Source organism: Rhinoderma darwinii, chromosome 12 (genome assembly GCF_050947455.1).
Source record: "Rhinoderma darwinii isolate aRhiDar2 chromosome 12, aRhiDar2.hap1, whole genome shotgun sequence".
Classification (NCBI taxonomy): Eukaryota; Metazoa; Chordata; class Amphibia; order Anura; family Rhinodermatidae; genus Rhinoderma; species Rhinoderma darwinii.
Window position 1 is genome coordinate 8376074 of NC_134698.1, and position 13217 is coordinate 8389290.

The window sequence follows — 13217 nt, forward strand, 5'->3', positions numbered from 1 at the left end:
GGAGCGATAGGATGTTGGGCACGTCTATGCCCGTCTTTACAGATGGAGCGATAGGATGTTGGGCACGTCTATGCCCGTCTTTACAGATGGAGCGATAGGATGTTGGGCACGTCTATGCCCATCTTTACAGATGAAGAGATAGGATGTTGGGCACGTCTATGCCCGTCTTTACAGATGGAGCGATAGGATGTTGGGCACGTCTATGCCCGTCTTTACAGATGGAGCGATAGGATGTTGGGCACGTCTATGCCCGTCTTTACAAATGAAGAGATAGGATGTTGGGCACGTCTATGCTCGTCTTTACAGATGGAGCGATAGGATGTTGGGCACGTCTATGCCCGTCTTTACAGATGGAGTGATAGGATGTTGGGCACGTCTATGCCCGTCTTTACAAATGAAGAGATAGGATGTTGGGAACGTCTATGCTCGTCTTTACCGATGGAGCGATAGGATGTTGGGCACGTCTATGCCCGTCTTTACAAATGAAGAGATAGGATGTTGGGAACGTCTATGCTCGTCTTTACAGATGGAGCATTGGGTTGTGGGCAGCATGGGATAAGGTGGCATAGACGTATTGCTTCTCGCCATCACCGGTCGTATCGCGCCTGCGGCCGGCTGTACAGATTTAATGGTGGATGGTTAGACAAATGACTGGAAATGATATGTCTGCGTCTAATCCCTCATCAAGAAATGGTTAGTTGTAAAAGTCTAGCAGGACCAGGACTCCCATGTGTAATCCCCTATGGGGAATGTCTGAGCGAGCTGTGATTAACCCCTCTACTACTGGAGGAGTCTGAACTGTCTTCTGTTTATATGGCTGGGATATTAGAGGGTTAAGCAGGGGAGGCTGCAGGGCACAGTCTGTGGGATTAGGGGGTGAAGCCGGAGAGAATAAATGTGATGTTATTGAGCCTGTGAGAGAAGACTATGGAGGAGGTAATGATGGAGTCATTGTAGAGGCTGATATAGTCCTTGTGCGGATGGCCGCAGGATGGTCCCGGGGAATGGTGCTCCGTGGCACTGCCGTACATGACCGTATCTGAGGTACTCACCTGGCGTAGCTGCACCCGCCTATCGTATCTGCAGCTGTTCCATCTACCAACTGTACTTTCTAGTAAGACCCCATGCACACGACCGTATTTTTCATCCGTAATTACGGACCCACTCATTTCTATGGGCTACGGACACCTTTCCGTATATTTACGGATGAGTGTCCGTGCTGTAGAAATGATAGTAAATCTCCTTTTTTTGTCCGTAATTATGGCAAGGACTCCCCATAGAAGTCTATGGGCGCTTCCGTAATTACAGACGGCTACAGATGGGTTTTCGTAAACCATCCGTAATTACGGAAGCATTGCTATGTGACGCCACGGGATTACCCAAGGTACCCTGTTTTTTTTTGCGGATCCGTAAATACGGATACACTACTGACCGTATTTACGGACACCCTTCCGTATATGCGGATGATTTGCAGAGGATTATAAATGACTATATCTGTATTTACAGATGGACGAAAAATACGGTCGTGTGCGTGCGGCCTAAGCTTGTATATAACTGCCCTACTTTGTCTTATAGCTAAACCCACCTAGTACAGGTCAAATACGGTAAAGCTATGATGCCATATAGGCCGGCACAGCCAGGATAGAAAGTAGGGCAGTTATCTTTACCACCTGTGCCCACATGCTGTGCCTCATAGCATGACTGTATCTTGCCCGTCTGTTTACCATCATTTTGCCAGACAAAGTAGTACAGCATGTTGCGCTATTTGAGCTGAACCTTTGTTCACATCCGTTTCTGCGCCTCCGTCGCAGATGGTCATAATTGACGTGAAAAAAATAGCACTATTTCCCTGACACAACATTGGACACCATGCCGGAACCCAATGGACCACATTATAAGTTATTGGGATCCGCCAGTGCCGGTCATATCAGTCATATCAGATTGTTGTGCGTTACGAATGGAAGCCACAATGCAAAATGTGAACATAGCCTAAGTGCCCATAAAACACAACACCAAGTATTGGAAGAACAGTGCCACACAGTACCCAATTCTATCAATGCAGATATAGCAGAGACGTGTAGTTGGCCCCTGGTGTAAATCAATGTGGAGGTGGTGGTGCCGCTATAGGTCCCAGAACATTTGTCTCTTTTGGTGCCCCTATAATCAACCCCATCTCAGTAAAAACGATGGAGGGTGAAGAATGCTGAACATACACCGCCCAATACCACCGGGTAAGAATGGCGCCATGCAGTAGGGAGGTAACAGTTTTGTCCTGAAAGAAATCAATGGGAATCTGCGACCGCTGGACAACTGTTGTGGTTTACATTGACCTGCCCAAACTATGGCAGCTGCTGCAAAGATTCACAGCGGTTTCTGCCTCATATAAAAACTCTTCAGAAGTCGTCATCATCATCCAGCTCCGGGCTAAGAAAAGTTGAAGTGTTTTGAAGGAGAATATTTGCATGAAGAAGTGTCGTTGCTGATCTGGTAACACCAAGAACCCACTGTATACGGTGTCTGAGCGGACAAGATCATTCTTGTTCTAACGAAACGCTTGTAATTGTCTGCGTCTATTCTGTAGCCAAACGTCTGAGAACATGAAACGACGCCGAAGCCCCAGACGAAGGGCATATAAAATCCTCATAGACAGAAACGTCATGGATCATATGTAATTGGCATTACTTCTTTATTCCTATGGCTGTACGATTTTCTTGGTAACACTGTGGTATTACTGGCAAAATCATGCGGACATTCGGCACCGCATGTGGATGGGGTTTCATCTGCTGCAACGTGGGAATGTGCCCTACATGCAGATATTATGGGCCAATTAGAGAGGCCAATATCAATGTCAATTGGGGTGTGTAAAGGGTTGATTGATTGGATGGAAATTAACCTCATCTGTCGTGTGAGTGGAAACGGCCAAATGACCAGATATGGATATAAAACCGGTGTGTAAAGCCGGCCACGAAATGAGGAGCCTTAATCTATATAGGTGGTGTTTGGTGGGATCCTCACACTGTAGAGCTGCCTAAGGGGTAACTAAACTTTCCAAAAACTTTTGGCATATCAGTGGGGTACCGAGCACTGAGACTCCCGCCGATCGCTAAAACTACGCGGCTGTATCGCTCAGGTAATCGCTGTGCTGCTTTGTTTCTGATCGGCTTTCCTCAGAGCGGTGTACGGACTCAATAGAAAGTCTGAATCCGTACACCGCTCGCTCGGCTTTCCGAGGAAAGTCGATCAGAAACAAAAGCGGCACAGCGCCCACCCGAGTGTTTCTTTATGAGCGGAAGAATTTCGCAACGTGTAGAGGAGATTACTTGGGACCTCATTTACTTCGCTGGTTCTTTATTTATGCTGCGGACTTGCACGTAATATGCAGTGTGTGCATGTGGCCTTAGTCGTCCCTGCGTTGCCAGCGACATGCAACAACAATTGTGGTCACCGGTGACTTTCTAACAGAGTTGTCATTATGTAGAGTCATGGAGACACAAATGTCACAGGGAAAGCTTAAAGGGTTATTCCGGCCATAGACATTTAGGGCTTATCTATGGGATATGCCATTAACGTCTGATAAACGCAGGTCCCCAGCTCTGGAATCCACACCTATCTGATCTGTATGGATAGTTCTAAAATGACGGTCAATAAATAGCATACATCAAGACGATCTGTGGGAAGTACGGAGGACTGCAATGTTATTATTGTCGTGGAGACAGGTTCAGGTGTGTCAGTGTAAACCATCCAACGTGGTGTATCATGTGACAAGCAGCAGATTGCATGTAATAGGCTTGGTCTTATAGAAGAGTTATCAGGTGTACCCAAAGGTCACCTCAACTATAAACCCCCACCTGCACAGGAACGCACATATCACACGGCTACAAATACCTGTGAACAACATCACCCAAACCATCTCGTTCCTGTAAAGATCACGGAGCACAGAGCTGTAAACATTTCACTAGGACAGGAGGTAACTACATAGAAAATGCAAAGGGCAACTATGGATCTCCTATTCCCGGTATTTCTATGCATATAGCAATAATAGAGGAGGGAAATCAGAACCTTAAAGGGTAACTAAACTTTCAAACCTCTGACATGTCATAGTGACACGTCAGTAATTTTGAGCGGTGAGGGTCCGAGCACTGAGACCCCCACCGACCGCTAAAACTAAGCAGCGGAAGCGCTCGGGTGAGCGCTCAGCCGCTTAGTTTCTCTTCAGCTTTTGCTGGAAATCAATGTAGCGGAGGACAGGCTATTGTGAGCGCTGAGCCGCTTAGTTTCTCTTCAGCTTTTGCTGGAAATCAATGTAGCGGAGGACAGGCTCTTGTGAGCGCTGAGCCGCTTCGTTTCTGGTCAGCTTTTCTCGGAAAGCCGATGTAACAGTGTACGGACTCAATAGAAAGTCTATGGGCCCGTACACTGCTACGTTGGCTTTCCGAAAAAAAACGATCAGAATCCAAGCTGCTCAGCGTTCACCCGAGTACTTCAGGTGCTTCGTTATAGTGATAGGTGGGGATCTCAGTGCTCGGACCCCCATCAATCAAAACTTCTGACACGTCACTATGACACGTCAGAAGTTTGATGAAAGTTTAGTTACACTTTAGGGCCTTGTTCACACATTGCAGATTTTGCATTCCAAATCCAGAAATAGACCCTAAACAGAAGAAATACATGAAGGAAGGCCTTATAGTATATAGAAGTACCATCTGGGGTGCTAAACAATATCCCTTGCTTGACACTTGTCATTTTGTTTCTCGGAGATTCACAAACTTTTGACCATGGAGGAACCCCCGAAAATAGGTTGCTGTATTCTGGTGAACCCCTATCCCAAAGAAGCTCAATTTAGGAGTAGGAAAGCTTTGTATTATTCTCATCCAGCCCTACATTCTGGCCAAGACGGGTTACGTTTTTTTGTTGTTTTTTGTTCTGTCCCTTCAAGATTGGTTTGCCTCTCTAGTGTAATGGCGCACGCACGCGCGCACACACACACACACACACACACACACACACACACACACACATCTATGGGTCTATTCTGTCGTCTGTCTGCCTCCAGCTCATACCATGGCTTTTTCCGTCAGATTACGTATGAATCCAACAATCGTTGCGCGCTCTATTTGATGCCGTATTATGAAGCTTTTCTCCCTAATGCGGTGTTTTATGGAGACGCTAAAAATATATATTTAGACAATGCGGTTAATACACGTTGTTACACCACAACTGCCACGGAAATGCCTCAGTTCAGGCTCATTGCGCACAGTTCTGCTGTGTGTATGAGACCTTAAAGGGGTTATACGGTATTTTAAAATTGATGGCCTATCTTTAGAAAAGGCCATTAATATCAATATTATCAAAAATTTTATGGGGCTCCGACTCTCGGCACCCCTGCCAAATCATCTGTTTGAAGGGGCTGCGAAACAAGATATTGCACCACTGTCCTATTCACAGTGGTGCAATATCTTGAACAGCTGCTGTAAATGTAACGGTGCGTGCCGGTGCGAACGAGGAGAGCCACGTAAACAATGAAGGGGCTGCGGCGCTTCTACGAGTGCCGGGGCCCATTCAAACAGCTAAATCCGCAGGGGTGCTGACAATCGGACCCCCACGATCTAATATTGATGGCCTATCTAATGCTAAAGTGACAGCTCTTGAGGCTGCCGTCATCTGGGGAACCTGCTGTAAGGCCCAGGCTATAGAGAGACGTCAGAATGCCCCGAGTTACACAATATGTATCCCAATAAGGTCACAATACATAAGACACATGCACTTTATAGGGGTCCCTAAAGACTAAAACCAACGAGCAATAAGAGCGCCAACTCTTCACCAACGCAAACTGCGGTAGTCACATCATGCTCCATATTGAATTGGTTCATTTACAATGGGAAATATACAGAAAAGATGCCCTGCAATGATCCCAAGTATAGAGGTTGAGGCCTACAAGATGAGTAATGGTCAAAAAAGCCTTTACCACAACTCTCTAGATATCGTAAGGGCTAGCCACGGCAAAATTATTTATTACTAAGAACACAGAAGCTGCAGAGATCTTTCTTTTGCCCTGAAAGTTTGCTACTATGTATCAGTGCAGTAAATACGTATCACCCAGACTGTTCAGCTCACCGAGGATTATCTCGACTGGGAATCATTGTAACAAACCCTCACTGAGAAGTATCAAATCTGTAGGAGTTTTTAACAAAAATCTTCTCATTCATTGGCAGCAAGCAGAGAAAGTAAAAATGGTGATAAATTGGAACGCAAAGTATATTAGAGAGAGTTGCCGCATTTTTCATTTTACATTGATCAAGCTTTATTTATAGAAGACCAAGACAACCTCTTTAAAAGGCGTAATCAGATTTTTATAAATAAAGTTGATTGAAACAAGCGCACACACAAGCGAGCACGAGAGATCTGAGAGCAGAGCTAAGCGCAGCTGCCGAATAATGTTCAATCAGGGACTGTATTACCGGGATGTGCGGTTTCAATCAACTTTATTTATAAAAACCATGAACACCATTAAAAATGCCCTATCCCATGATATTTGATGTTGGTGTTGGAGCAGGTGTTCGGAGTAGCCTCAAGACTAGAACCACTGGCTCCATTTCCGTCACTTTTTATTTTTATATTTTCGTCTGTGTGGCCAGAGATCCCACAATGGGAGTTTTCACATTCCAGCGGAACCTGGGAACAGAACAGAAAACACTTCTCGTTTCCAGCATATAAAGGCTTTAATGAGTCATACTGAGCAGTTTTGGAAAGAACTTGTACACAAACTGTCCAGCCCGTGTTCAGCAGAGGCGGCGCTGCGTGTGAGGACTAGATTACTATACCAGAAAGGCGCTCGAAACAAAAAACGGGTATTCAAATCCTATAGAAAATTGCGTCAGCCGGTATATATTTACAGGGGAGTTCTGTTTTGTGCAGCATTGCTTATAGCGGATGTCAGATTATATAAGATCAGCATCGCGTGAGGACATGTCCGCTCTCCGTGTTTGGCTAATAGGTGCGATCACAGAATACAGGGGACTCCGTAACATCTCGTGTATTCATGAACCGATCGCTCCGCCCACCACCCCGCTCCGCCCACCACCCCGCTCCCCTCATGGAAATACCGGACACAATGGAGTACGCCGTATTCTTTGCTAGTACCCATTAGCCAAACGGCACAGTGTTTTCCTGTATTGTTTGGGCTAATAGGAGAGCGGACCTGTCCTGAAAGGTCTGATGACGGATCCACTTTAAATAGTAACGATCCAGTTTGATGTTATTAACCCCTTAGCGACACCTGACATATAGTTACGTTGGATGTGTGCTACTCCAAGATGGTGCAGGTTCAGTAGCTGAGCCCGCACCATATGGGGCGGGTGCTGGCTGTTTCACACAGCTGACACCTGCCTGCAACGGCTGGGATCGGACATAACTCTGATCCCGTCCGTTTAACCTGTCAAATGCCGCGGTCAATAGCGAAGTGTTCCTTTAATGGGAATGTGAAGGCAGTCCCAAAATAGAGAGACGCATATGTTTTCTTATAGAAAGGATGTACATGCTTAGTCCCCATGCACACGGCCGTGCCTGTAATCACGGGCCGCAATTACGGGCACAGCCGGCCGCAGACAGCCACTCGCATATTACAGTCCGCAATTACAGATGATTTTTACAGTCGTGTGCATGGGGCCCTAAGATTAGAAAATAAGGTCTGCTGCACTCTGCCCCCCCCCCCCACCCCACATACAGCGCCTCTCCTCTTGTTCATAGGCAGTGTCAGGTATTGCAGCTGAACCCCATACTACAAACAGCACAGACAAGAGATGAGTAACACGGTTCCTAGGGGGAAGAAAAGCAGATGTTGGATTGCTGTTGACGGATCTTAACATTACAACCAATTGAATGAGGCCCGCTTTCTCTTTTCCGTGTTTGATTTTTACAGTCCTATGATACACCTCTTCCCTCTTATTTGAAATAAAGAGCTCTCACTTGCTACCCCCGATATCAAGCCTCCTTTTCTAGGGGGCAACATGCACATATATGGGACAATTTATTAAGACTGGTGTTTTTGAGACTTTTCTACGTGAGAAAATTGACGTAGTGTGGTTGATAAATGACCCCCTCAGTGTGTTAATGATCCACACACCGGGAGACCCCCTTTAAGAATCCATTGGGGAGCTCAATGTAATCTGTCCAGCTACTTTTTGGGGATAAACTGTGCATTCCCCTGGTTTTTAGTTACAACCTGAGCTCTGAGCAGCTGCATATCTGGGAGCTCATAATGCAGGATAACATTTCCTCATTGCAAAAAAAATGGTGGGAGCCAAATCACATTACCATATCCCCTCTTTTGTAAAAGGACGTCCAAAAACGCACATAGAGTGTATGGGGCCGTGCTGGGTTGCTTTAGTGTATCTATCACTTTAAAAAAAAAATGAAAATGTATGATATTTTTTGCTTTTTGAACATGGTGTAAAAAAATTGTTGGTGACCACCATGTTTTTGCCCTGCAGGTCAGAAGCTCAAAGTCTCCAAAAATAAACAACCGCAGCGACGGCCTGAAATGCCTACCAGGTGAGGAAGCGGATTGTGTATGCGGCGAGGGTGCAGCGTATTTGCCCGTTACTATGGCAACCCCAGCCAGCCCACAAATGTAAACTTCCTGCCTGTTTCGCCTTGCTGTGTCTTCAGACTCCAAACATGTGCGTCCACTAAAGCTTCCTTTTCTCTTTTTAATTTTATGGTCTCTCTCTGGGGAGCGTTTCACTTTGTCGTCTTTTGCCAGGCCTGTCTGTCTGTAATGCTTGGTTTCTGTATGGGGAAATGTGTTTTAAAAAGTTTTATGCAGCATTATCATTATAGAATAAGTTCTGTAACTTCCTCACCATTTTCAAGATTCCTGCTTGCTGTCAGTGAATGTGAAATGGCCGGTTTACACCCAAAGGCTGAACACCTGTCCTGATCATGTCAGGGCTTGTTATAGTGTATCAGAGCTCCCTACTTTGTAACGAACTCTTATCAGGGTGGGTTTTCAGCCTGACACTGACATTCTTTCATTGACAGCAAGAGGAGATCTTGAAAATAGTCACACATTGTAGATGCGTGGCCGCTACAATATTCCTATTACCCAAGTACAGCACCATTGGCTTGATTAACCCTTTTGCTTCGTGCTGAAGGGTTTCAGGCCCTCTATAATTTTGGAGATCGCCAGAGCGGGCTGGGATTCCGGACTCGACCAAAGGGGATGTTTGGACCTTTCACAACAATCAGTGGTGTTGCAACCAATAAGGTTTGAGCTCTTATTTTGGTATGGTAGGTCGGGAAAAATAAACCGACGATCTCATTGCTAGTTATGGGGGACACCTCCACTTTTGCACTCCCCCTATTGTCATCTGTCTGTCACAAAGTATTTTAAGGAGCATTTGTTTGAGTTGCATTTCTAAGAGTCCCAGAGTTGTGTGAAGTCCTAAACGGGTATCCCCCAGGGAGACATGGAAGCAATATTGCTAGGATATTCCATCAAGGTGGCGCTGTATTTTCCGAGAGCCGCTGCCAATTTGGTCTGGATATTGAGGGGAGTTACAAGTTTTAACCCCCACCGATAAGGCCCCATGCACACGACGTGCCCATAATCCGAGTCCGTGATTACGGACACGGCCGGCCGCGGACAGCCACCGTTTTTGCGGGCCATGCTCCCATATAAAGTGTGGGAGCACGGTCCATAAAAAGCAAAAAATAAGACAAGTCCTATCTTTTGCGGAGGCTTTCTACGGCACGGACACCTTCCCGCAAATATACTGGAAGGTGTCCGTTGGCCATAGAAGTGAATAGGTCTGTAATTACGGACGAATTCTACGGTCGTGTGCAGGGGGCCTAAGACAATAATGGCATATCATAGACATGCAGATGTAGCGAGCGCCAACAGTACAAATGGTGCGCTACTATATTTATGTAGTTGCCACAGCGCGCTTCGCTATTTACGTAGAGTGCCGTTCTAATACACTTCCTGTTTGTACTGTTGGCGCTCGCTACATCTGTATGTCATCAGTGTCTCGCCTAAGAAAACCCCTTTAGGCCAGATTCACACACGCCGCTTTGCCACAGTTTTCAGAGCCAAAGCCAGGAGTAGATACAAAATGAAGACAAAATATACAGCAAATATTGGCTTTGGCTTAAAAAAAAAAAAGTATGAAAAACTGCACCAAAAACAGCATGTGTGAATCCAGCCTTAGACCAGGATCACGCACAAAGTTTTGCTGCAGTTTTTGGCTCAGGTTTTTGATTGAAAGCCAGAAGCGGATTCAAAAGTAAAGAAAGGTATAAAGAAAAGACTGATGTATCACTTTTCTGGTGTCCACTCCTGTGTTTGGCTCAAGAAAATGAGGCAAAAACTGCATGTGTGAACCTGACCCTAGGCTGGAATCACACAGGCAGTTTATGGTGTGAAAAAAACGACAAAGCCAGGAATGGATTCCAAAGGAACCCGATTCCTTCCATTTGAAGCCACTACTCGCTTTGGCTAAAACAAGCTGCATCAAAAAGTGCAACTCAAAATGCGTGTGATTCCACCCTTAGGCCAGAATCACACACGCACAGTTTTGATGCTGTTTTTGTGGCAAATTTTTGTGGCTCCTTTCTTTTGTGGACAAAAAAAAAGGAGATGCATCAGTCTTTTCTTTATACCTTTCCTTCTTTTTGGATCCACTTCTGGCTTTGGCTGAAAAAACTGCACCAAAATTGGTGTTTGTAATCCTGAACCTATAGGGATTTTCTCATCTCTGACATTTATGGCATATCCACGGGATATGCCATAAATGTCGGATAGTTGCAGGTCCCTGCTCTGTGAACGGGCCCCCCTGACCTCTGTCCTACCTTGACTGCTCCCACTGCTCTCCGGCCACCGACTGACGAGGTAGTTGTGAGTACAGACACAGCAGAGCACGCCGTTTCCGTAACTCCCATAGAAGTGAATAGGAGTTTTAGAAACAGCGCAGCACGGCGAGCTATGCTGTTTCCGGGAACTTAGGGGGAGCTACGGAAACCACACTACGCTATTTCCATAGCTCCCATGAGTTATAAAAACAGCGTAGTTCAACTGTTTCTGTCCACCCGATCACCTTGTCAGTCAGTGGCCGGAAAGAAGCGAGAGGAAGAGATAGTAGGATGGGGGTCAGGGGCCCCGTTCTAGAGATTGGGAGCTGCATCTATTAGACATTTATGGCATATCCTGTGCCATTTAATGCTTTATTGAACTGTTTTTTAATTACTTTGGTTGAAAAAAAGGGACAACCACCAATGGCCGTCATTAGAGTGCCCATAAAGCATGTGTGAGCCTGTCCCGTTGACTGACTAACTTTTTTTTTTGTTATTATTATATACGTCATCACCCAATTATCGTGGAAATGTTATTGCAGAAATACCTTGAGCTAACATAAAGACATAAAAAAAAAATGCTGAGTGCAAACCACAACAGGAAAGCAATAACGCCTGGACTTACCTTGTGAAAACCAAAACCCGCTGGTGTGATATAGTGACCAGTATCTGCACAGACTGTCTACAGTTTATGTTCTATAGGGGAATGAGTGGCCTTATATGTGCAGTAATGGATAAGGGAATCAGAAAATAGGAGAGGTGGCGGCCATTTTAGTAGCTCTCTGTAGCGCTAAGGGTCACCGACTTTATTCTGTTCCTACACCCAAGTGGAGATAAAACCATGTAAATCAATGTATGATATCTTTCATGCTCACAGGAGAACACGTACATGAAAAATCCTTGCGGGTCAGGAAACGTTTACATTTTAAAGATGGCTACCATGATGTTTTTGGAACTCTGTATTGTACCAGCTACCGGATTGCTTTCAGACCAGATTGTTTCAACTCCCCTCAGGTAAAAATATTGTAGTAAATTAGCAAAAATTTCACAGGCAGGAATAGAGCTAGAACTCCTGTCTGGGATAATGTATCACCTTTTACAGCAATATGGCCCGCCGGGTCTAGTATGTGACGCACAACGTAAATTTTTGCAACACAAAATACAATTTTGTAAGGTATCGGACGTGGGTCCCAATTTTGTGACAGTATTTGTAATTTTTTTGATAGTTGGGTTTAAAGAGGCTCTGTCACCAGATTCTGAAACCCCTATCTCCTATTGCATGTGATCGGCGCTGCAATGTAGATAACAGTAACGGGGTTTTTTGTTTTTTTTAAAACGTTCATTTTTGGCCAAGTTATGAGCTATTTTATATATATGCAAATGAGGTTTGAAATTGACAACTGGGCGTCTTTTTTTGTTATGGACAACTGGGCGTGTATTGTGTTTTTAACTGGGCGTGTTTACGTGTATGACGCTGACCAATCAGTGACCAGTCAGCATCATACACTCCTCTACATTCATTTACACAGCAGCGATGTGCAGCCACATACACAGAGATTAACGTTACTGCAGTGTCCTGATAATGAATACACATGAAATCCAGCCTGGACGTCATGTGTATTCAGAATCCTGACACTTCTGAATCTTTTCTGTGAGATTTCTAGCAAGGGAAATGAAATCTCGTTTATCTCCGAAATCTCGCGAGATTTCGTTTCCCGTGCTAGAAAATCTCAAAGAAAAGATTCAGAAGTGTCAGGATTCTGAGTATACATGACGTCCAGGCTGGACACCCCCTTGAGGAAGCGGACATCTGCGAAACGCGCGTCGGGGCGCACACAGTGACCACCAGGACCCAGTCTAAGGACTTTTTATTGGTAAGACCATCCTAGTAATCCTTTACACAGGGTCTTGTTCAGACCCATTACCTTCACTCTTTGATGTCTGTTTTCGGGACCATTTATGCCCTTTAGACAGCATCAAAAATTGTAAATAGATCTAACTAGTTTTATGCTACACTAGTGTTAGTCTTACACCAAACCCATACTTCAAAGGTTTATTATACATACCTTGGCTTTCCTGACTTGTCTCTATGTCATTTTGTGATTGAGTTCTCCTACTGTTATACTTCTTTTAAATGTTTGTTCATTATGTATATTTAAATAAAGTTTTGTATTGACATTTTTTCGAATATATATTGGCTATAGACTCTGTTCTTCTCATGTTTATATATGTATCATAGAGTTGCCTCATTAACAGATATGGGAGGATGTTCCCAGGAACATTACCTAGCCCAATAATATTATTTGCTTTTGGATACCATTAGTTATAATCTAAGCAGCCTGCATACAGCATCCCAGACCTCAGCTTCC

The 13217-nt window shown here is 44.9% G+C and overlaps 1 protein-coding gene and 1 long non-coding RNA gene across 5 annotated transcripts in view; one reads left to right on the plus strand and one right to left on the minus strand.

Annotated features, from left to right (window-relative positions):
- LOC142664914 (uncharacterized) overlaps positions 1-13217 on the minus strand; it is a 254020-nt gene that overhangs the window by 110904 nt on the left and 129899 nt on the right. The gene's annotated exons all lie outside the window — the stretch shown is intronic.
- MTMR11 (myotubularin related protein 11) overlaps positions 1-13217 on the plus strand; it is a 43270-nt gene that overhangs the window by 1790 nt on the left and 28263 nt on the right. The window contains exons 2-3 of the mRNA XM_075844344.1: positions 8490-8550; positions 11726-11862. Coding sequence (XP_075700459.1) covers positions 8490-8550; positions 11726-11862 — 198 coding nt within the window. The remainder of the gene's footprint in view (positions 1-8489; positions 8551-11725; positions 11863-13217) is intronic.